Below are 25,334 nucleotides of genomic sequence, written 5' to 3'. Positions count from 1 at the left end.
AGCCTGTGGAGGTTCGCTGCAGCACTAACTCTTTCTTTGTGCACCTCAGATAAACGCAGGATGGTTTCCAATTTGCACTGAATGGGGCTGGAGAAAGGCACAGCTTGAAGCTGGCATTGGGGGTGTGAGTGCCGCTTCAATCCCCAGGACAAGCACCTCCCCGGGGGAGCAGCACCGCAGCAGCAAACTCAGACAAGCCCTTGGCACGAAGCTGTGGCTGGAGACAGGCAGGCCTGCATGCCGCTGTGCACGTGTGCCTGGCACGCGCCCGAGCCCACCACGCCGGCCAGAGGGCCAGCGGGTCACCGGCCCCGGCCTCGCCCCGAGCGCGGCGGTGGAGGAGTTGAGGTTGATGGTGACACACCTGCAAAAACAGCCAATCTGGGGCGAACCGCGGCCGCGCGCACCTGACGGGGCAAAGGGGAGCGGGCGGAGGGGGACCGGCCACTATTGGTCTTGGGAGCTGCACAAAGACAGGGAATTTAACCCCCTGCAGAGCCCTTAAAACCTCTTCTGAGCTCCAGAACCCAACAGCTGAAGAAATAGCAGGGTGTTTTCCTTACCTTTTCTGCAGAGTATCGCTTTCAGCTGAGTCTGGTAGAGCCGCTATGACTGAAACAACAGTTTACTCCGGGTGAGTAACTGGGGAAGGTTTGAATTTGTTTTAATAAGACAAGAAAAATGTTCTCTGGGTTTTGTTTAAGCCTTATTTATAAAATTGACCCATATTGTTACGTGGTTGCTTTCCCTCTATTAAAGCAGGTGGGAAGGGAAGGCAAACCGGCCTCCTGCTGCCTGCAGAATTTGAATTTAATTTGCACTTGTACTGCTAGGCAGTTATTTGGGACAATAGAAATATAAAATCCCGATTTGCTAAGAGCTTAATAAGCTGTCACACACAAAATAGCACAGTACATTACCTGCTAGGTATTTCTGGCAGAATTATGTGAAAGAAAGCTAAGGTTGCCATTGACAAAATTGATCATATATACTGAGAAACATTTTTGCCAAATACTCAGACATAATAAAAGAGATGTCGAAGGGGTTACCAATAGCAGAAAGGCAGCAACCCTGGATGCCATGCAGAGCTGGCTTGTCCCTGTCCCATCCCTTCCCTAACACCAGGGCCTTGCATGCCTTTTGCAGGGCTCCTGTGCCCCATCCTGCCCTGTCCTCATTCCTGTGGGCACTGCCTAGTGCCCCTGACCCGTCTTTGCCCTATCTCCCTGCAGCAGTGGGCTTGTCCATATTAAAAACCCACACTTGGACTCAATGGAGGAGGACATTCTGTATCACTTGGACTTGGGAACAAAGACACACAACCTGCCAGCAATGTTTGGGGACATAAAGGTAAATAGCAGGTGCAAGAGTGAGGTGGCAACTCCCAGCCCCTCATCCCACACCTCTGCCAGCCTATGCTGGGGCCCTCCTGTCCTGGATGCTTCCACTGGGGACAGGGTCCAGCTGCTCAGCAAAGGGACTCGGTGACCCAGGGCAGCCTGGGCAGGGAGGTCATCTGTCCTTGCTTGTTCCGGGCAGAAATCCCTATAGAAAATTATCTTTTTTAAAACCTGTTCAGTTCCATAGAACTGGTTTTATATTGGCCCCCATATTGGAGGACAGACGGAGGAAGCATTTGTCTAAAGTATCTGTTCATCATCTACTGGAAACAAGAGAAAGAGGATGTTGTGTTTTTGGCCAAGATCTGCTGTCAAAACCAGCCTGTCACGACTGCCTCCTCCTCCATTTTAAATCAGAGCATTTCCCCAGCAGCACAGGGGAAGAGCCGTGGTGACCCAGGTCTTCAGCCGCCCTACCATGCATGGGCTCCCACTCCCCTGCACTGCTGGCAGCCAGATCAGCACCACTGCCCTTGCAGCTGCATGCTGGTCTCCCTCCTGTGTTTAGGGAGCATTTTATCCTTTAATATGTAAAATTTGTCCTTTTTCCTCCCTGACTTTATGGCCTCTGTGTCATCAGCAGTACTCACTAATTGCAGCCCACACTGTTGATGGAATAAATTAAATGATGAGATACTCTAACATCTGGGTTTGCTTTGCAATCAGTAGGAACACTAACAGCTTAAATTTGCTAAAATATTTTAGCTTTTCCCAAGTACTTTAGACACCCAAGTACGTGCAGCTGTACAGCTGTCTGGACCTAGCACAGTCACAACCCTAAAGGAGTAACAGCTTGGGTATAGTGTTAACTCCTGGTTTTGAGACCCTCAGTTGTTCTGATGTCCCCTGGCTGCCTGTGAGGAAGTGGCATCCTGCTGTGCTCCACGGGGAGACGTGTCTGGCACAGCCCACCACTGCCAAATTAAGGCTGAATCTTGGTACCTGTTTTAGCTAAGATATACCAACATGCTCATGTTTTACATCCAGTTTGTCTGCGTTGGTGGCAGCCCAAACAGGATGAGAGCATTTGCCCAGTTCATGCACAAGGAGCTGGGACTGGCAGGTGATGGGGAGGACCTGGCGGACATCTGCGCGGGGACAGACCGCTATGCCATGTACCGGGCTGGGCCAGTGCTCTCCATCAGCGTAAGTACTGCACTGTGCTGCACTGCACTGCATGTGCTTTCCATCCCAGGCACTCATGGCAACCCCTGCCCTGGGCCTGCTGCTGCTGTCATGGTCCTGCAGCAGGCTGGTGTGGGGCCCTGTCTCCCCTGCAGCAGGGAGGGTGGCCGCGGCACGACCTCTCCCTCTCCACGTCTCACAGCTCTGGCAAGCAGATTTTTTTAATTTTCAGTTTCAGCCATTACCACCATACAACCTTCCAGCCATGGTAAAGCTTCTGTCTGAATGATATTTCTTGGCACCCTACATGTTCAGTTTAAAAAGCATTGTAGTAAAAATGAACATGCACGTATTTTGTTCAGCTCAGCAGCCTGGCAATTTCAGAAGCAAAGACCACTTCACACCATGCATGAAGTATGAAATATTGCTAGAAGTATTACACTGACATGAGCTCTAAAGTTCAAGCCTTGCTTTATCATTAATTATTCTTTAAGAGAAGAATTTTTTGCACCGCATAAAGGAAAAAGCAAATACAGGCTGTGCTGGTGAGTGCTCATGCCCCAGAGTTTGTCCTGCCACCATTTCTTCAGGCACAAGATTAGTCTTAAATCTGATTCACAGGAGGCAGCGTCACATGACAGAGCTCACGTTTGGTCCCTCTGACAAAACCAAACCAAACCTGGCCGAAGGAAACACGCGAGGGAATCAATCTGACAGGATCTCAGGGGAAAAAGAACCCACAAGTTTTGCTATTCCCCGCTCTGGCAGCAGCTGTGACACAGCTAGAAGAAAAGCCTGTGCTGAGCTCTTGGCCATGCACCAGTTTTGTGCCAATGCAGAAGCCATCCACCGCTGTGAGGGGATGCCGGGCAGAGCACACAGCGAGCCTCCCCCAAAACGCTTCGTGCAGAGCAGCTGCCAACATCACATTTTTGCAAGTTGCTTAGAAACACAAATGAACTCAAACATACCAGAGGGTGGAACACAGTTTCCTGCTTTGAATATTTACAATGAGAATAAATTTTTTAGGCATTGGCAAATAAGTCAAGCCGATGTTCCAGAGTAACAACATGCAAAAAGTTTTCATATTTAAAATATGATACAAGCCTAATAGACCATCAGTCTCACAGCCAAATGAAAAGAGACAAAGCAATGTGAAAACTGACTGCATATGTTAAATTAACTGTGCTGCTTTACACATGTTTCCTTCAGGGTTTTGAACAGGATAGCAAAACCAAAAAAATGTGAGGCATTTTTCAGGGGAAAAACCAAACCCCACACCACCAAACACCTTTTGTTTCTAAAAGTAAAGCTGACAAAAGCACATCAGTTGAGTGGTGAAGCAGAAAACTAAGATGATCAAGTGCAGGAGCACTGGGAAGAAAGCAGAGGCAGCCTCGATAGCTCCAGATTTGCAAAACATCTGCCAGCCTGGCAGAGGCAGCGGAGACGGGGCAGCGAGGCACCATGAGCCATGGCAGAGGGTGGAGAACGGGCCACTGCCAGCGGAGGGGAGAGCCTGAAGGCCCTCAGGCAGGCGCAGGGAATGGAGGGACGCCAGGGTGGGCGATGTGAGCCAGGAAGCAGGACAGGTGGCCCACAAGGCGCAAGGCTTCATGTGGCAGATGCCTGACCCCGAAACCAGTCCTCAGCGAGAGGCACAAACCCATGTGTTGTCCTTCACACTCAGCAACATGGGCAGAGGTGCTCTGGTGTGGCGTGAGGACAGGTTGGGAGGCACCCAGAGAAGCAGATACTCAGGTTGTTCTTATTGAAATTCACCACTCCAAGAGTACAAGCAGGACACGACAAAGAATGGAAGTCAGCATGTGGCATAAGGATGGGCAACAGAAGGGGAAGGCCTTGGAGCATTCAGCCATCGGGATGCGCTTGTGGAGAGACCCTTCTCGAAGGAGAGACACCATCTGCGTGCCTGGCGTACTGGTCCCCAGGTGTGAATACCAGCTCTGATAAGAGGAGCCTTGAAAGCATCAAAGGGAGGAGAAGAGGGTTAGACTCTTTACCTGGACAGGCTACAAAGACCCTGAGATGTCTCAAAAAATTGCTGTTGGCGTCATCAGTGGAAAGAGGCCACAGCGTAACCCTGAGCTCGTTGCAGTCACGTACCTGTCACCTGTCACAGCATCACAGGGAATGACATTTTTCATTTCTCTCTTCCCAACAGCACAGCATGGGCATCCCTTCCATTTCCATCATGCTTCATGAACTAATTAAACTTCTGCACCACGCAAAATGCCGAGATGTTACTATTATACGCATTGGTACTTCTGGAGGTTTAGGTAAGTTACCATGGTCTGTCTTCAGAGCAAAAAAAGTTGTTAATAAAAAAAAAATCTCAGCAATAGGTCATGCAGTTATGAGCTATAGCTCTTTGTCAGGTCCCCAAGTACCAAACAACATGATAGTTTGTTTTGGGTTACAACCCAGCAAACTTCTAGTGACTGGCTTAGCAGAGTGCACATTTTTATAATAAACAAAGACTTTGCATTCACAACAATTGGGTATCACTTTTCAAACTGGGAACACTTGACTGGAAGGTGCGCGCTAGACCTGTTGTTTGTGAACAGAGAAGCACTTGTGGGCAATGTGATGGTTGGAGGCCGTCTTGGGCATAGCGACTGTGAGTAATAGTTTTCAACTCTTGCAGAAGTAAGGAGGGGGTCAGCAGAACTGCTGTGTTGGACTTGTAGAGGACAGACTTTAGCCTGTTTGCGAGACTGGTTGACAGAGTCCCTTGGGTGGAAGTCCTGAAGGGCAAGGGAGGTCAGGAAGGCTGGACATTCCTCAAGAAGGAAATATTCAAGGCACAGGGGCAGGCCATCCCCATAAAGATGAGCCAGCAGGAAAGAAGCCCGGCCTGGCTGAACAGATGAACAGAGAGCTTTGGCTGGAACTCAGGAAAAAGAAAAAAAAAGAGAGTTTTATGACCCTTGGAAGAAGGGGCAGGCAACTCAGGAGAACTACAATGATGTTGTGAAGATATGATGTTATCTTGGCTTGTATCAGCAATAGCATAGCCAGTAGGACTAGAGAAGTGATCTTTCCCTTGTAATCAGCACTGGTGAGGCTGCACCTCAAATCCTGTGTTCGGGTTTGGGCCCCTCTCTCCAAGAAATACATTGAGGTGCTGGAGTGGGTCCAGAAAAGGGCAATGGAGCTGGTGAGGGGTCTGGAACACAAGTATCATGAGGAGCAGCTGAGGGAACTGGGGTGGTTTAGCCTGAAGAAGAGAAGGCTCAGGGGGGACCTTCTCGCTCTCTACAACAGCCTGAAAGGAGGTTGTAGCGAGATGAGGGTCAATCTCTTCTCCCAAGTAACGAGTGATAGGATGAGAGGAAACAGCCTCCAGTTGTGCCAGGGGAGGTTTGATTACGTATGAGGAAAAACGTCTTCACCAAAAGGGTTGTCCAGCAACCTGGAATGGAACAGGCTGCCCAGGAAAGTGGTGGAGTCACCATCCCTGGGGGTACTTAAAAGACATGTAGACGAGGCACTTAGGGACATGTAGTGGACTTGGCAGTGCTGGGTTAACAGTTGGACTTGATGATCTTAAAGGTCTTTTCCAACCTAAACAATTCTATGATTCTATGACCCCTAGACAGGGCAGTAGTGCTCCTTGTGCCTGCAGAAGCTGGTGGTGGGCCATGATCTCTGCAAGCCAGAAGCAATTAAAACGCTGTTGCTCAGCACATTCCCACAATCGCTCATCTTGTGCTGATTCTGTACATTCTACTTGTACATCTGTGCTACTGCATGAATTTCAATTATTCTCTCACATCTGTTTTACTCACTAAAAAGAACAACCCCACAGTCACTCATACATCTATAGAGATTTTCCTGTTATGCTGAATTTTCACAGCAGTCACAAGTGTTATGAGCTCTGGCTTAGGCTCAGCCTTTGTTTTCACAGGGATCGAGCCCGGGACTGTTGTGATCACAGACACAGCAGTGGACTCCTCCTTCAAGCCACGGTTCGAGCAGGTGGTGCTGGAAGATGTGGTGGTGCGGAGCACCGAGCTAGACAAGGACCTTGCGAAGGAGCTGCTTGCCTGCAGCAAGGAGATTCCTGAGTTCCTTACGCTCATTGGCCATACCATGTGCACCTATGACTTCTATGAAGGTAAAACAATCTTTGACTGTCCTTCCTCCCCACAGACACAAGGCCAAGTCTTATGTTCTTGTGTAGGCAAAACTGTCCATGCTTTCAAAGCCTAAGAAGGGCTGCAGGAGCAGACCCACCTGGTAATACATTAGAGGTTGTTCAGTGGTCAGAGCAGGGTACACCTTCAGAATGTGCAATACCAGTTTTGGTGCTGTGCCTGGGCAAATTGGTCTTTTGGGCATCTGACAGTTAAATTTTGTAACATTACCTGCAAGGCCAGCGCTGCTGTAGCTGGTGGTGGATCATGAGCTACGATCCACTCAGCAGTGGTAGCTCCCCCTGGGACAATGTAGATGCCCAGGGGACCTCTGCTGCCCCGGTCCAGCCGTTCAATGGGACTTACGTGCGGTCACAGACCTGCTGAAAGCAGGAGTAGCTGCAACCTGGCAAAGAAAACAGCCCCTCCTCCACAGCTGTGTAGTGTGCCTAGCAGATGGGTTAATGCTGAGTATTTCCTACAACAAAGATTGTAACTTCAGAACTACCAAACACTAAGAAAGTGCTAGGAAGCCTGTAACATTTATGTAAACAAACTTTGGTTACTCTGGAACCATTTTGTTTGCAAAATTAAATGCTGATTGCAGAGTAGATGAAATGCAATAAATGAAGAATTAATAATCTGAGGACTATTTATAAACCTTTGGATCTGCTTGCAAATTCGACCATCTGTGTATTGCTCAAGGCCATGTTTTATTTAAACAAAAATCCATTTGAGAGGATTAATAGTAGGAACAGCAATAAAACGAAGCACGCTGCCCAGGTTAGCACAGCTGCAGGTATACATTTGGCGTGCATGAAGGACTTTACATGCTGTGTGAGAGGAGCAGCTGTACTGGACATAAGTACAGCTACTTAAGTAACTAGTCAAAGGAAAACTTAGGTGGCTTCAGACAAATGTAGGTACTGCTGGACTTTCCATATGAAACTACACCCCATTAATTGCAACTGTAAAGCTACGCAGCGCCAGCAGTGACACTTCTCTGCTTCTTTTCAAGGTCAGGGGAGATTAGATGGAGCATTGTGCTCTTTTTCCAGTGAAAAAAAGTTAGAGTACTTAAAAAGAGCTTATAATGCTGGCGTGAGGAACATCGAAATGGAGTCCACAGCATTCGCAGCCTTGTGTGGGCTGTGTGGCCTGAAAGGTGAGTGCTTCTGCATCCTTCCCTGCGCTCCACAGCTTAAACCAACCTGAGGGTTCAGTTTGGTGCGAGATTCAGACAACCCAAAGGCCAAAACCACATTCCTAACTATTTTAACTTGAAACATACACTAGAACAAATTTTGTGGGTCAATAAAAACCAAGTTTGTTTTAGAAGGCCTGAGTGCGTGTTGGACAAAACAAAACTTAATCCTCCCTCCTCCCTTTCCTGGTCTTAAAACAAGCCCTGGCTGCACAGGCTTAGCTGCCTTCCCTTGTTTTGCTGGAAAATAAACAGGGATGAGCAGAGGGCACTTGCAGGGCAGTGCTGCAGCCAGCAGCTACTCAGGGGTCCTGCCGCTTCGGCCCCTCCAGTGCATCAGGGCACATCCCACAGCGAGCTCTGGGGAGGACAGCAGGAGCAGGGCGTCCTCTCCTGCCCCACAGGGCAGTGTTCTAAGGCAAAGGGTGCTCGTCATCAGGCGTGAGGTAACGCAGTGCTTTGGCCGTCCTGCAGCCGCTGTCGTTTGTGTGGCACTCCTGGACCGCCTGGAGGGGGACCAGATCCGGGCACCCCACGAGGTGCTGTGGGAGTACCAGCAGCGGCCCCAGCGCCTGATTGCAGCCTTCATCCGAAAGCAGCTGGGGTTGCGTCCTCCAGCAGGAAACACGCTTTTCTTCACAAACTGATGGGTGATGCAACACGAGCAGTGCAGGCTTGCGCTCCCGTGCCAGGCACACCACAGCCCCTTTTTCTGGGAAATGGAAAAGACTGACTTGGTCACGATGCACTCCCATGAGCAAGTGCCCTCCACGGCTGAGTGGGGCAGCCGGATCCAGCGAACACCACCATGCAGGAGCTGCAGACCTCAAATGTGGCTTGAATTAACACCAATGCACCTGCTCACCCAAGGAGAGCTCCAGCCAAAATTTGCGCAGAAATTAAGACTGTTTTACCGAACTGCACGCTTCTCACTCCCATCTCCAGTGGTCGTAAAGGACTGTCCCATTAGGGTCAATCCTGTCCACAGCAATCCTCTGGGAAGGAGCTCCCTCTGCATTTGGCATAAAGCCAAAAACTAAGTAAATGACACACAAAATTAATCTGCATTTGTGACTATTATTATTATTCATTAAGGATCTGTCAAAAACTGACATCTACAAGAGCATTTGAAGATGAGAGGGGGTGTGTGGGCTGCACAGACCATCCCCAAGCCAAGCAGGAGCAGATTTGCGCTCGTTGCACGGGTGGCAGCTTTGGGTGTGGGGCACACGGGGACCCTTGAGAGGGAAAGGGATGGGAAGCACGGATTGCTGATATAACCTTCACCAGATTTCACCTGAAGGCCAGGGACTGCATCTTTCACGTTCATCTGCTAATCAACACACACCAACAGTCCAGAAAATCATCTCTAAGTGTCCCCATGAGCTGTAAGAGAATAAACTGTGCCTGAGTTGCACAGAGGGGTTTTTTCAGAGGTCACTTACAGCCTGAAGAATTTCCCATCAAAATCACTTCCAGTTCTCAAGTTTCACTAACAAGCTTGCTTCCAGTTCTGCTAAGTCCAAAGTCTGCTTAAGAAACTTCTATACTAATAGCAATGTACCTTAAGTCTGTTGTGAAAATAATTTAAAACCACTCCAGGAAAAGAAATATGATACTTTAACATTTTGTCTAATTTGATAGGTGATGTTTGTTCTGCCCTAGCTTACGGAAACACAGACCCAGTCATTAACTTTGCAAGAGGTGAAGAACTCTCTATTTTCTAGAACAATGTGCAGTAAAGAGACTCCTGTTTTACTTATTTTGCTCTTAGCTTAATGATTATGCTGTGAAATGGTTTTTCTGCTGCACATTCTAAGTTTGACACTCTTTAGGGGTTTCAGATGAGTCGGTAGTTTACACAGCTCAGAATGCAGACCGTTACTGCAGAGCCCTCTCTATTCTCAGAGGGTCAGAACTGGCATCTGAATCAGTTTACGTTCTTCTTTTTCTATAGATACATACATATATGTGCATATAAGCTTATGTGCACCTAAGTTGGCACAAACTTTAAGTGTTTTGTAGTGGCCAGATACCACACCAATTGATCTTGTACCAGTTGGGTACTCGACTTTCAGGCACTATTTAACATTTCAGCCAATTTTCTGCCCACCAAAATTCACAAATAAGTAGTATGTCTTGAAACTGAGCAACCTCATTTTCACAAAGACGTTTTTCTCAGGCTTTAGAAACTCAGATTGTTAGTCAAACTGCATACACTTCATCCATTGGCATAAAGGATAGCTGAATTCTGAACTGTTACCCTCAGTGAGTCAAAACCAACAAAGTAGGGCTGCAAGAGATGCTGGTTGAGAAGTCTATTTCCCATTAACATTTTCCAAATTACTATTTTTATGTGCAAGTAATTTCATACATCTTTGTACAAAAATAACTTGCCCTTTTTTTTTTTTTAATTAAGTGTATAAGGCATTTATCATGAAAACAAACATTCTTATAAGCATCTCCATTTCCTGAAGGGATTTGGTCATCTTTTGTGAACAGTGCTAAGGTGAGCATGACGAAGTAAAAGGAAACACCCACTTCCTTCCCACAGAGGCACAGGAGAGAGGCAGTTGGCCAGGCTAGGGAGAGGGGCTGAGGCAGTCTGCAGGAGCAGCCTCTCCGTGCGCTAAGCAAAATACTTCAAGCAAGTTTCACTGACCTGCTTGTTTTCCACGCGCCACTGTTACATGAAAATCCTTCTAAAAATCTTCATTCCAGCCTCACCATATCAATAACAAGCCCCAACTCATGGTTGCAGTGAGTTGGCACACTCATGTATGTAAGCGGGCTTCTACTCAGCCTATTCCCTGAGAAACAACAGACAATCGCAAGACAGTGCCTAAAAATCAGTGCCCTTTATTTCAAAAACATGTCAGCTTCATTTAATCTTTCTTTTTTTCATAAATGTCTTGGAATTTATAAAAGATGACAACTATAATCTGAAAAGATTCTCCACCACCAAGACTATCTCGCAGATCTGTTTTTAAAGGCAAGTTAAAAAAAAAAATAAAAAAATCAGTTGCCTTAAGTTTGGAATCTTCTGTTCTGGGAAAGCAGTCTAGCAGCCAATCTGGCCTCTAAATAGAAGAAAAGCAGTGCTGGTCTCCCTGCAGGAACATCCAACAAGTTGTGAAGTTGGCCAAGTGTGTTTTAAAAATAATAAGTTACCCCAAATGAGATACCAAAATAAAATGCACAAATACACACAAAATAGTAATTCTAACACAAACATGCAAAAGCTACATCCAGAAGACAAACAGCTCCCATGGCTTTTGGGCAGTCTCTGTAGCATTTTCTTCCCCCATTAAAATAACATAGCTTCAATACTCACATTACGTTGATCCTGGTCTTAAATTTGCTTGCACTCAGGAGTCTGTTGCATGTGCTCTTCCCCTGCCTTTCTGGCACCCTTCTTACAGTCTCCGTCTGCTCTGGCTTTGCACCCTTGCACACCCGTGCTGGAGCAAACCTCCCTTCCCCAGGTGCTGAGACACCTGCTGAGATCAGGCTCACGCTACAAGATTTTGCCAATGTTATTAACAGTTTGAGTGTGAAAATTCAACATTGCTTGTCTCTGATTACAAAACATTTGGTGTAGAGTCACCAAATATGTCAAGAGAAGAGGGCCTGTTGTCTGTGCCAGGGAAGGAGGTGCTATACAGTGGCTAGCAGTAAAACCGCTCTCTTTTGGTGTTTGTTGGGCCTGCACCGTGGGCTCCGCTGGGAGAGCACAGACTGGGCTCTCAGCTGCCCTGATCCTCAGTCTCTCACTTCAACAGTTACTGTCTGTTTCACAAGGTGTTGGAGGCATGTGATCCGTTAATGCCTATAAGGCATTACAATATTACCTTAATGAAATTCCTGTAATTATCCAGATACACAACTATGGATGTTCAGATCTCTCTGATATTCATCGTCCTTAGAAATGTTTGGTTAAACTGCTAATTATAACTTGTTTACATACATTTTACACTCACGTAAGACTTGAAAACATAGTCAGTTACAAAATGGAATCACATCTATTTCCCTTTCATTTAAATAGATCCCTATTCAGTAGTTTCAGCTCCAAAATAAAGATCCCAGATCTGAAATGTTATTTATAATTTATAATTTATACTGAAAGACTAATCTGCAACATGAAATTGCATGACTGGCTTGCAGTAAATATGATGCAGCAAATTTGTTTCTAAATATAGACAAAGGTTAAGTTTCTTTTTATAATAATCAAGGAATAATAAAAACATTCATTAAAAAAATCAAATTCTCAAGAAACCTGCAATGAAAGTCGTGGGATGTATTCATGTGTCACAATTTAAAGTGGCTGTTCCGCAAGTCTATTTTGGATTTATGCTGCCAATTAAAAAACAGAGTTCCTACTCAAGATGCTATGCATCAGACTGGCCTGTAATGTCTGAGGAGGCCTTCACGTACAGTTGTCCTATCTCCCAGTAGAAGGGGACATGGGAAATGACACCACAACAGCCTACACCCACCAAACCTCTGTTCAACCTTCACCAAGGCAGGTGGAAAATGGGGTACCCTGCATGAGAAAGACATGTTGGTTTTTTGAATGATTGCATACATCGAGAACTACATAGTTCTATGGCACGGTCTAAGGGAAATTTATTTGAAGTTTCCACATTATAGGCCAGACAATATCCCTGAAGCTTCTCTACTCCTGGTATGAGAGGTGTTCACATTTTAAAAGCTGTAGATTCCATATCTCTTCTTGGAAGCTTCAGTGGAGGAATTTTTGGTAAAATCTCTTTTGCATAAAGTGTTTTATAAAGTCCAGCTTCTCGAAGAGCTAGCTCAACACGAAGTCTAGGGTCAGAAATGATCTGTTAAAATAAACCACACAATGATAAACAGAAACAAAACAATACTTTCCTCATAACCAGTGTCTCTCACAGGTTATCCGTGGATGTATATATTTAAAAAGTTTTAAAAAACAGAAAATTACAGTCATAAAGCCTTCAAAAGCAGAGAAACTCTACAGTAAACAAGCCTTATCTCACTGCACATATCTTGATACTATCCTTTTTAATATTAATGATCACAAACTATTTTAACAGAGAGCCCTGGTTGTCATTCCTCAGCAAAACTGAGAGGGTAGCTGAGAAACCAAGTGATGTTTAGTTCAGCCTGCTCAGTGAAGAGTTGCTGACTCCTCTAATGCTCCTCATCAGTACAGCCCTGCTTTCAGCACAACACTTGTAATCCCTTCCTGTTTGTTTCTATGGAATCCAAGTGCTTCAAACGTGTTTATGATTTTTCTCCCAGCATTGCCTGTGACTACATAGCAGTACCACTTCCATTTTACAACAAACAACAATTAATCCTAAGGAAATTAGTTCTAAAATTTGTCGACTGGTTATTTGGCAAAATATGTAAGCCTCTCTCAAATCCTTCTTCCATGGGCTATAGCGGGAGAGCACTGAAAGTACAAGAGAACGTGTGACATTACCTTCAGCTCTAGCATCCCCTGCTACAAAACCCAGAGATGCTGGGAAGCCCAGCACTGGGAACCATTATTCACAGCCACTGCAGCTCTGGGATGGAGCACTCCAGTGTGCTTCGCAGGAAACACATACTGCAGTCCGAGCAATACCAAACCCCGTTTCGAGTGGAAACAGGAAGAATATTCTGAGAATTCAGATATCAATCAGAAATACACATTTAGAACATTTTTAAGCTAAGGCTTTTCAGAACCTCATACATAGGTCAGATTTGGATAAATTTTACTAGCCAAAAAGACCTTGTATCTCTTGTGCCACATCTCTCTTTTATCAAACTGAGATTTAAAATGCTTTAAAATGGGAAGTGCTGGACAAGCTTAGTTATAGACACCATTAAATTTCAGCTTATTCAATGCTAAAAGAAAGCTTTTATGCCACAGAATTATATCATAGCACTTCTTTTTCTGTAAATATAATTTTTAAATTCCAGAGTGGGAATATTTTCAAATGTATAGACTGAGCAGATGGGGAACAGTGAAGGAATAAAAAAACCCTCCCCTATGTTACTAATTCCATTTGAAATTATACTACCACTGTCCTCAGCAATCCCAGTGACCTGAAAATGGGAATACAGTTACTTCAGTTTTCTGCTTCTTTTCCACCTCACCAGTTTCTTCTCCTTTAGCCCTTGCATATCACACCCCAACTGATCCCCAGACTAGCAATAGTGTAAGATAGTCAAGATACTAATTTTCACTTTATGAAAAGATTTGTGCTGTGCATAATCTTCCAAGAAAAAAAGAATACCCTATAATTAAGTTACCTGTAACACAGCTCTATTGCATACAGTCAAAGAAAACTTCTGTGCTGAGTCAATTAACTTCAAATACTTTGTACAACACTAACTGGAGCAGGAGAAAAGGAGGCATCTTTAAATAAATGCATAAAAATGCAAAAGGGGTGAGTTTTGAAACGAAAAAATAGCAAACAGCTCAGCCAAAATGCCCAGCAAACACAGCAACTGCCCAGTGGTCCACTGAGCCCAGCATCCTTTCTCCAGTGGTGGCAATGGGGGATGCTGTTCAGGGAGAGCCCAGGACTTCTACGCTGGACCTGAATGCACCTTTGTGGTCACTCTCATTGTGGTCCTCCAGCATCTACGCTGGGGCAGAGAGATTATCCCATCTATTAGTCCTAATGTTTTTATTTTTACACAAATTATATTCTATATTCTACTGTTAATATTCCTATTTAGGAGATAAATTACTAATGTTAGTATCACGTCACTATTAAGATATATGTGCATACAATAAACTATATAGTGTGATTAGATACAATTACCTGCTGTTCATTGTATGTATGCAACTGAAACAGTGGCTTCTGAATATCAAACTCTTCTTTGGTTCCGATGCCCATCCGAGCTTTAGATGCCACTGTATCAGCCACTACTCTAGCTGGATCTAATTTTGCAACAACAGCAACCTAAAATACATTAGATGAAAACAACAATTACTCTATCTGTGTAGACATAAGATGACAAAAGGTTATTATCAATAACACATCCTTTGAGAACATGATCATTTACCTGGTTTAAAAATCTCAAAAGTTGCCTTAAACCATTTTGTATCCTTACATGTAAGTTGTAAAGCTTAAAACTAGAATCCAGAGTAAAACCACATCGACAGAGTATAATAACCAGGGAGACTTTTTTTCTTGTTTCCCAATGGAGACAATTTAATTGTCTGGACTTAATACAGTACTGTGCATGCCTAGAACTGCTGTGAAGTGGAGAACTGCCCGCTATGTGGGCAGGCTTAACACTGAATAACCTGCATATTGTGAATGTTACTTGTCAGTCCTTGAAAACACAAACTTGAAAGCTGGACCACGTTTCCACACAGAGATAGTTTATGTTGCTACCTCATCATACCCCGCGTAGGAAATAAGCTTATGCTAATCTTTAGGCTACCAGAAAACAGCACTTCCCAGATATGTGCACTACTGACACCATAACAGCAGCATGCGGTCCTGGCTGTGAAGGAGGCCTCGGCTCAGCAAGAATGCAGTCAGAGAAGCATCCTCAGCTTTCTAGCAGAACTTGGCATGAGCTCTGACTTTCAAAACCAGTAACCAAAAGGAACCAGCAGACTCATAATTTAGCAATACTCGCAATTCCTGTAAGCCCGAACTTTCTTCTTTTTCTTCTGATGGAAACAAAGGTGCTCAGATCAGTAGTTCACAGTTTTTACTGAGTCATGGGCAGCAACATGAAGTGATATGCCACAAATAACATAATTCTTTGGATTTCTTCTTAAGTGCTCTGTTTTAACGGTTTAATTTCCTGTGGCTAGATCAGTATCAAAGATTCTCTCAGATGCTATATTGTGCAAGAGACAACCTTTTTTCATTTCTTATTTTCTTTGGGTTAAAATATTCAGATGTAGGCTAATACTACTTGGAAGATACAGAAAGATGCATGACCAAAATAATCAAAGTCAGGACACCATCTGAATGGCTAAAACAAGAAACGAATATTTAAAATTATGTATGGTAATTTTTTTCCATCTCTTTAAGAAAATGTCACCTTCGTGTTTACAGGCTGTCAAAATATACAGACTGAATGACATTAGTAAATATCTTTTTTTTCCCCACATACAACTAAGGGGTATATTTTATGAAGCAGCATTTCATTAGTGTTAAACAGAGAATAAATACTGGTTAGGAAAAAGTAATGAAGTGGGAACTCTACCATCCTGGTCGAAGGCTGTCGTAGAAGCATTTTTTACTTTGGTAAGAGAACTGGGTCAGTCAGAAGAGATCAACAGATCATGACTCTCAACCAGCTTTTTGTAATGTCTGATGCAAAAGACAATGCAATTCCACTGGTGACTTAGAAAAGGTGTAATAGAGTTATTAAAAATGCATTGCCAACCTAAAATAATGCTGGAAATACACCAAATATTTAATTGAATCAGATCATTAAAAATAAAGTATTGACTGGAGATGGGCCTCAGTTCAACAGTTTAAAGAATGACTGAAATAACAGACTAATGATCCGTTAGGTTAATTTATTCCTGTTACGCTCAGCTATCCCACAGAAGATGGCTTGGAGTATTTGACCTCTGTTATATTTTTCTTTCTTCTGGACCTTGTACACCCAAATGCTGAAGTGAAAGCACTTATAAAGCCACAGACAGTCCACAAGGAAGAATTTCACTGGCATGCACACTGTACTGGGACGGTTAATCCTGAAGCCAAAGGACATGCTGAAGGTGAGGTCAAGGCTGCACCAAATACCGTATTTTTAACCATGGGTAGTCCCAGGGAGAAAGCTGCTGCATTAATGCTGTTTAAGTTATCTGAAATCGAAAGGGTTTGGAGGGCATCTTTTCTCCCTCCCTTATTTTCCTTTGGCTGCACAATTGGGCTGCAGTTCCTGGAGTGTAAAGAATGTGAACTCCAGATTTTTCATTTTAAACTTTGGAGGGAAAACCAAGGAGAATAGATACGAAAATATAAATGAAGGAAAAATTACTACTTCAAAAGTCAGCAGTAGAAAAAAAAATAACAACACTGCATTTACTATGACAAACATTAGCAAGCATTTTCCGAGATGTCCTTTTTAAAATAACATGCCAAAGTTTCAGAGAGTTGAATCTCCCTCTGAAGAAAAGTCGTCCAAGTCTGTAAGTTTCCAGAATTTAAAAAGAATTTAAATTACTCATAAATTTTGCTTAACACTCAAGGCAGACTTCAGATTATTGAAAAAAAAACCCCAACAAACCAAGCAACAACAAACAAACAACAACAAAAAAAAAAAATCATATCCAACCCAGAAAAAACAGTATCTATCGATTTGCAGATATTAACAGCTTCTACAGTGCAATTTAACATCATAATGTCCCTGTTGTCAGAGTTACAAAGCACACAGTGTTTATAACATGACAGAATTACTGTTTAAGTCAGACCATTTTAACTTCTTCATTTATTTGCTTTTGATAGATTGTTCCTTTTATCTTTCACATAATATGACAGTATGTGCTTGTATTATTACTGTATATAAAAATATTATATCCAGGAAATAAAAGCACCTGTTGTCGGAGCAGTTCAAGGCATTTCTTTTTTTCCTCTTCTTCACATACTGCTTGAAGGGCTAGTTCCTTTTTCTTCAGCAACCGTTTTTCTAGTAATGCTTGCCTAAACTTTACCCTGAAAAATACCATACGCACAAATGGAAAAAACATTGGTCAAGGTTAAGTTTAAATTGCTGTTATGCTATTTCGGTTTGAAAACTAGTCTGATGTTTTCTATATCCACATAATAACAACACTGTGGTTCATCAAAACACCTGAAAAATGCAAAAAATGCTTTTTCATTTGAATGCGGGTTTTTTGTTTGTTTGGACATTTTAGGGAAGGGGAGTTAAGGGAGGGTTTTGGTTGGGGTTTGGGGGGTTTTTTAATTTGTTTTGGGGGTTTTTATGGTTTGGTTTTTTCCTTTTTTTTTTTTTAAACAACTTGGCTAACCTTTCAGATTTCATTTCCAGAACACAGATTTTCTCTAGCATGCTTTATATAGCCCTGTCACTCTCCCCCCGCCCCCCATTTTCTCTGCCAAGAAGAAATGTTCTCCGACATCTGTGTATAGCAGAACTCTTTCCTATAACCCTTTGCATTAAAAGAAACACATCACTCCCAATCTTGTTACTGGAAGAAGCATGAAAACTTAAGAATTACATCCTTCTTCAAAAGGGAAAAAAAATGGAGGTTAGCACAAATACCCTGAAACTTTACTTACAGCATTATTTTTGCCACTCAACTTTTTGCAATAGGTTTTTATAGCCCAAATAGTACGACACAACTGTATTTTCTATATAAACCTCAGTTCACTGCCAAACTCTGTTTCGCGTGAAGCTGTAGGGTATCCTTTGGTATGTCACTTTTAGTCCTTACATATGAATTGCCACTGCCATGCTTTGCAGTCAGAGAATTATCCTTCTTTTGCCCTTGAAATTTTAAGCTGCCTTTAGAGAAATGTAGAAGAAAGAGTTGCTTCAACTACAATAAAATGTATTTTTATTTTCTCACTGGAAATTTTAGTAAGCTCAAAGGAGTTTATAAATTGCACTATAAACTGCAAAAATCAGAACTAAATGTACAGTTATGTCAGTAGCTAGAAAAGACCACTGCATCAATAATCCAATAACAATTATCAGGACAAACAAGTTTGTCACAAGAGAGTGGTACAAAGCTGCCTGAGGATGCCCCAGAGGCTTTCAGTTTCTTACTGTGGCCGTTGCAGTTTAGGTAGATGTGTGCTTACAGTAGTAATCTTCAGAAGTCATTTTGTTCCAGGGAGAAAGCCTAATCTTCTTTTTCTATGCAGAAAATTTAATAACAAGCAGATATTCATATTTTACTGAAAAATGACAAAAAAAAATATTATATTGAAAACCTTTCAGTCTGCTTGAGCTGATTACTATGATACATGTTCTAAAATACTCCAGTGTGATCAGACAGGAAATTCAGTACCCTGGAAACTTCTGTAAATGACCAAGAAGGAACACTGAGGGGCACTCATCCGGGTCTAATTTCACATACTTTGTCTCTCCTGCAGAAGTTTTCTCATACATAGAAATGTAAAGCACTGATAAAGGGAAAGATTTTATGGCATTTCCATACCCTGTTTGAATAGGTGTAAGTGACTGCAATTGGTTGTCAAAGTCACTGACAGGAGACCAGGGCAAAGCAAGGACTCAGCATCTTGATGCAGCAGTTGTTGCTCCTAAGAAGGTGCTTCATGTTTTCATTACTATTTTATCCTAAGGAGATCATCATCTTGCTCATGCTGGGGAGACCAAGGCCAGTATTAACAAAGATTAAGTTTCATTGCCAGAGGGCAATGGCAGAGCTATGAAATCTACACTCAGGGAAGGCAGAGAAACTTGTAAACATATATTCAACAGTACATCGTGTTCCTAATTTGGAGCATCCTTACAATACTTTTTATATTTGTCTTTAAATATTTACTTGAGATTTGATTTCAGTGTCCACATCCAAATAAAGTTGTTAATTCTCTTTCACTCTATTATACTTACTAATATTTTAGCTACTATTTCTTCAAAGTAAACTTAATTTTATAGAAAAGATTAAAATTAAAATGTCTTAATACTAAATTTTTACTTTAAGCACCACAGTAAATAACAATTTTAATGAATTACCAGCTGAAAAATGAGCTTAGCTGATTAGTTTCAGCAAAGATACCTTTTTGAAGTATTGTGGGTATACACATAATTTTTGATAAGCATAATTTCATTAGAACTCTGCTTTCAGACATGGTCTCATAAATATTCAATAGGAAATAATGAACTCTATTATGAAATTTTTAGAAAACTTTTAAAAAATGGGTCATAATATAGATAGGGTTTTGCTCTATATCACAACTTATTCTTTTAACCTTTGTCAGTTGAATAGATCTCATGTAAACAGTAGAAAGCATTATCCTAGTGGCTAAGATCTGCTTGTGTTTCCACCTGTGATTAAATCAATACACAAAGTTGCCAAGGCATGGGGCAGCTGGCGTAGAAAGCGTTCCAAACACTAATTCAAACACTGCAGAAGTAGCCACTGGTTCCCATGACAAAAATGATGGGCCAGATCCTTTGCTAATTTATGCTGCAGCTGAAGCGTGGTGGCTATATCGAGGTGCACAGCCCAACCTTGGCCCCAGCTCTAAACACATTCTACGACATAACAGTACAAGCATGAGGCATTGGCTCCACCACCATTCCCCTCATATTCCCAGCTTTATGAGTAGCTTTAACACCCAATTATTTGTACACAGTTTTCCTGGATTCTTTCTGTTCTGTGTCCCTTGAATGTGGAGCACCAACTCGAAAGGGAGGAGGGTTTTGGGACAGCTCTGCTTCAGGAAGGGGAAAATCTTGAGGTGGGACAAGAGCGGAAAGAGGAAAGGCCACCTGCATGCATTCCCAGCACGGAACTGCTTCCCACCTGCATTCATTCCCAGCATGGAACTGCTTCCAAGAGGACAAGGGAAGGGAGAGATGCAATACATAAGCATCTTCACCCCTGGCTGCATGGAAAACAGCTGCCATTGCTCTGTTTCTAACAGTTAGTAAGAGAGAATTCTTGTGAAGAGCGATCATTTCCTTCCAACTCTCCCACCCCTGCCCTTTGAATTCAGGGCCAGGACTGGCAGCAGTGCAGGTGCTGTGTTAAAATGTTTGCAAATATTTCTCACTCACTGCCTCAGTGGAGAACAGGACTGTGCCACTCTGCTTCCCATAGGTAGTGAGTGAAAATATTTGCACAATTTCATGCCAATTTAATTCTTGTCCTGCGACAGTAATGCAAAATCTATTGCTGGGGGGGTGTGTGATGTTCTGTTAGGAAATTTTATGTATATACAACCCATTCCATACCTAAGGGACCCGATAAAGGACCTGACTGAAATTCACTGCAGAGATTAAAAAAGGGAGAAGTGGACTTCTATCACCAGACAAACATCTGCCCTTTTGAATGCTAATTCTTGAAGCACAGTAAGACTTAAACGCAGTTTGTAGTTCTTGATACTACATTAAAAGAGAGCTTATAATTTGTGTCCTAAAGACATAGGCATGTAGACGACCTAATTTAAGACATTTAGAATAGCTGAACATGTGATCCTATGGACACAGGAAGGACCAACTGCCGTAGATGTACATCCATGCTTACACCTCTATTTTCAATGGACCACATGCAAATGCTGCAAATTGCCAACTCTACCTTCTTACCCCCGAAGTAGCCCCACCAGCTACCCCAGCCTAATGGGGTTAAGTCCTGCTGAATACCAGTAAGGAGAACGCACACCATTTGTCTCGTACCTGCTGTGTTTCTGGCACATTTCTCCCTCTGGAGCTGTCAATTACCAAACCTTTAATTTTTATTAGTCAGAACTCTCTGCTTTCCTTTTCAAATGTGGCCAGCCTGGACCTTTTGTTATACACACCAGTAATAAGAGCTCTTGTCCAGACAGTTTTAGTCTCAGGTTCTTAGCCTGAAGGAGTTCAAATTGGCATTTTCTGCATTATCAGCAAGCATCACAAACAGTAAGAATATACGATAGTCCAGGTAAGGGCACCTCCACCCCTGTGTTAATAGATGGACGGACGACTATGAGCAAACAATACAGAATGAATGGGGGTAGAAGAAAGCAAAAAAGGAGCATTTTTGCCTGCTTGTTGGAGCATTTGACAGGATCTGGGCAGATCCAGGTTCTTACCCCAGCTCCCCTGGGGTTTTTTTAAACACTTTTACAATTTTGTATGACCTAACTGTTGGATAAAGAAATAATACAGAAGACATGCTTGGAGCAGAAATCACAGCACAATCCTTTTCCCCTCTCCCATGTTGCTGAATGCAGATAGCAGTGCTTATTAGGATTTTGTGTTTAACTTGCTTTGACCACCTTTTACTTGATCAACATCTGTGGGAAGTTACATAAACTTAAACCTTCTGGGGTGTAGGCAGGTGCTGGGTAGCCAGCTGCTCTGAAAACAACAGTTCTAAGACACGCACAACATAAAACTGCAGCTACCTAGGAACTTCCAAACCAGAAAATTAAATGTCTAATCAGTTAAATGTCTCCATTGTCAGACAATCAGTAAGCAGAGGAGTTGGAGAAAACAAATTTGGACTTGGTCACTTGAAATTCTACATCCACTTTCAGGTGCCTTTAATCCTTTTTTTTTTCATCTGATGATAGCTCTGGCTATTCAGCATCTTGCAATTACAAAGCAAGACCTGAATAAATAGAGCACCACAGTGACTCTATGATAATAATTTTCCTTTTTATAAACCTGATTACTTAATTTAAAATTAATTTTAAAAGCAATTCAGGATAAAAGCAAACCATTTCCTAATATCTTATTATACCTATTCCAAACGCTACGCACTATCCAGGCCATGTCTTGTATTTGGAATAGTCAATCTGCTCACAATCCAAAAATCTTTTCCTTTCCCTGTCAGATCAGAACTGTGGTGCTGGCCTGTGCCATCTTTCATGATCAGTTCTGGAAAGACTCAAAACCAATTTATATGTTGCAGCAGGTGAAACACGTAAGAATACTACTAATTTCTAGAGGACTGCAGTTCTGCACTGTAAAATCATGATGCCAGTGTGTCTATCTTAGTTCAGTTCAATATATATTTTAAAATGCCTTATACTGTACTTGTAGCACTACAGCCCCTAATAACAGTAACGCCTCTCTGCTCTTTGATTTATATTTCTGAAGGCTTTGAAGATGAAAAGCATTAAGTAATTTCAAGGAATTATTAATCTTCACAAACAGCAAGCAGTTTTTTACAACCTGTTTTATTTTGTACAGTATGCCAATTCTGGAAAACATAATACTAAGCATTTACTGACTTTTGACTTGTAATAGCCCAAAGGTGTGATTATTTCCTTCCTGCATTCCTCAATGAGCTGTGCCATTTCCTTGTGTTTTATTCTGCCGGGTTTATTAGCATAAGAAAAGAACATTCCCCAATTGTATGGCATAGTGCAGTACACAGGTTTAAAGTCTTTTTTTTTTTTTTCCTGATCAATTCTGCTGAAAACTCAGTAATTCAAGTACGTGTGTTTCTTTTGCTATGACCTAAAATCATTGCAGGTATGATTAAGGAAAGGTATAGATATATTTGTAGCATGAGGATAGACATTTAAATTTAGCTGTCAGCAAGGTATCATAACAAAATAAGATCAAAGTAGTGTTTCCCACAGAATGCTTAAGACCGAGTTTAATATTCTAGTGCCAATGGTACTTTATTTTAATTACATTTCTGGACCATGTTATTTGGTGGCTCCCTCTGTGTAAAAAAAGGAAGCCTGCAATTGGAGAGCAATTATAACTAGACTACAGACACGGGGTTTATGCTCCTCTGTGACAGAGGAATTCCTCTGTGAAACCAAATATTTCTTCAGCAGGTCATTAAAGGCCATATTCTACAATGAAGACATTACAAGGATTCAAATTTTTAAAGGCTGAAGTCCTAAATTACATCAAACAAGTGAAGAGCATCTACAACTAGATATGCAGTTTAAGACCCTCTAAAAGAATAATAAGTATCTTTGAGGCTGTTAAGTTCTTAATGTTCTCCTCTCGCTTGCCTCTAAAACAAAACAAGCCTGATTATAAATAAGTCTGCGAAGTGGGAATGTAGGTCTTATTACCCAGCTACAACTAAAAAAATCACAAAGGGAGCTGATTTTAATGCGTGTACCGTATCATGATTACACCAGTGTAGCACTTACAGAGGTCTGAAACTTTGATGAATATGAATTAATTCAAACTAACAAATAAATTGCATCCAAGATACAATGATGCAACCTTGGTGTATAAACCGGAGTAACTGCCAAACAGGAAGGAAAAAAATTACTCATCTTAATTTATTCTAATTTAGGAAGTTGGGAGATCAAAGCAAATTAGACTATAAGAAGTTCCTATTGATACTATAGGTGTTCACATTTAGTTTCTTTTACCTTTCTCTGTCTTTAACTGCTTGTTCAGCCATTAATTTTCTTAATTCCTCTAGATGTTGTAGATTTTTCTCTTCCTGTTTTTGCCATTTGAGCTGTTTCTCAGCCCAGTACTTTTTCACCTAGAGTTTGAACAAATGCAGTGAACAAAATAACAATCATTCACAAGCCAAGGAAGTGAGAACAAATAAAGAAAAGCATTAAGTTAAAGAAAATCCAAGTTTGCTCCTTTTAGAATAAAATTTTTATTTTAGAACAGTATGGGCTAACAAAAGGTTTACTAGGAGAACACAGAGTGTGGAGCCCACACACAGGAACAGTAAAATCAGACTGTGGATACTAATTTGAATATAATTTTCAACTGCAAATTCAAGGCTACCACTTTCATTTGCTCCTTGCTTTCCTACTCTGTCATCAAAACCTTCAACTGTGCTGCTCAAGTTCCTTCAGGCAAAGTGCCCCAGAGTAGCTCAAAGGGCTGGATCCACACCAGCCCAGTTCACTTTGGCTGAGATGGAGAGCCCGTCAAGGAACAGGAAGAAGGTGATGGATGCAGGAAGTTCACACATGCTTCAGGAAACACAAGGCAACTTCCCAAAGAGAGCCCCTACAGAGGTGTTACTAAACTGACATACCACATCAGCATCAGGGAACAGCTGGAGGCAGGAAAGTAGGTGAAGGGAGGGAAATTATTGTACCGGTTTCCTCTATTTTTATGGCCACTGCTGGAGGCAAGAGACAGGGCTGGTCAGGCTCCTGGCTGGTGCCATCGTAGCTCTTCTCCCCATCACCTGTGGGACCTCAGCTACTTGCTGCAAAGCCTAGCGCTAGAGGCTAGGCCTGACTTCATCTCGTGAAAGCCATGCATTCTTTGGAAGATTAACAGCAATACAAAATGTATGCAAACAATGACCATTAATATAGAATAGAAAAACAAACAAACCAACCAACAACCAAAGAAAACAAGATAAGGAGAAGACACATCAAATCACAGGTAAGATTTTTTTAATAAGCACTAATGGGCAAGTTATGTATTAGGAAAGAAAGCCCTTTAGTTTGCCTAATTTCAGCAACTGATTTTCAGGAATGGTTTAGGTATCTGTAGACACCATAGCAACCTTATTAGGTTAATAATATAAAACCTGTGTAAGGTGGTTAGATACGATTGTAGTTCCTCAACTCTGTCTATGAACGGTATGAATTATGCTTATTGGCAATATGAAGCTCCAGCCATTTCTTGCATCTTTTTGCCTTATGGAAAACCCCAGCACACCTCAGTATAAGACCTCATCCTGCAGTTTATTGCCCTAACTGAAGCTATGCTGACCTATCCTGCCTGTTTCAGTTATTAACATGTAACAGTGACAACACCACGTTCTAATACCTGATGGAGATGACCTGGAATATGAGTTGTACCACATGTTCTCTTTTCTGCGTTATACTA

General features: G+C 42.3%; 2 protein-coding genes across 6 annotated transcripts in view; one reads left to right on the top strand and one right to left on the bottom strand.

The window, feature by feature from the left end:
* The first annotated feature begins 464 nt into the window (after positions 1-464).
* On the top strand, positions 465-8,956 carry UPP2 (uridine phosphorylase 2). 2 transcript variants are annotated; one of them, XM_030486516.1, is made up of 7 exons: positions 465-634; positions 1,233-1,350; positions 2,388-2,546; positions 4,711-4,825; positions 6,457-6,666; positions 7,704-7,850; positions 8,364-8,956. In XM_030486516.1, exons 1-7 carry the CDS (start codon positions 609-611, stop codon positions 8,534-8,536), a joined length of 948 nt encoding a protein of 315 aa, XP_030342376.1. In that variant the 5' UTR covers positions 465-608; the 3' UTR covers positions 8,537-8,956. The 2 variants fall into 2 exon arrangements, with proteins under 2 accessions (XP_030342376.1, XP_030342377.1); XM_030486517.1 differs by lacking the exon at positions 1,233-1,350.
* A 1,360-nt stretch (positions 8,957-10,316) lies between these two features.
* The window catches only part of CCDC148 (coiled-coil domain containing 148), a 76,563-nt gene continuing 61,545 nt past the window's right edge, over positions 10,317-25,334 (bottom strand). For 3 of the 4 annotated variants that reach the window (XM_030486513.1, XM_030486515.1, XM_030486514.1), the window contains 4 exons: positions 23,894-24,012; positions 17,443-17,560; positions 14,693-14,833; positions 10,317-12,733 (listed from right to left, as the gene is read on the bottom strand). In XM_030486513.1, coding sequence (XP_030342373.1) covers positions 12,587-12,733; positions 14,693-14,833; positions 17,443-17,560; positions 23,894-24,012 — 525 coding nt within the window. In that variant the 3' untranslated portion in view covers positions 10,317-12,586. Of the gene's footprint in view, positions 12,734-14,692; positions 14,834-17,442; positions 17,561-19,032; positions 19,199-23,893; positions 24,013-25,334 lie in introns of all 4 variants that reach the window. The other variant, XR_003991470.1, reaches the window with a different exon arrangement.

This window comes from Strigops habroptila, chromosome 5 (genome assembly GCF_004027225.2).
Source record: "Strigops habroptila isolate Jane chromosome 5, bStrHab1.2.pri, whole genome shotgun sequence".
Taxonomy (NCBI): Eukaryota; Metazoa; Chordata; class Aves; order Psittaciformes; family Psittacidae; genus Strigops; species Strigops habroptila.
This window is presented reverse-complemented; position numbering and strand designations above follow the sequence as displayed.

Coding starts and splice junctions, on each gene's coding strand:
- UPP2 (XM_030486516.1), top strand. CDS start 609: ATGACTGAAACAACAGTTTACTCCGG. Junction 1,351..2,387: donor CAATGTTTGGGGACATAAAG/GTAAATAGCAGG, acceptor TTTTACATCCAG/TTTGTCTGCGTTGGTGGCAG. Junction 7,851..8,363: donor TGGGCTGTGTGGCCTGAAAG/GTGAGTGCTTCT, acceptor GCCGTCCTGCAG/CCGCTGTCGTTTGTGTGGCA.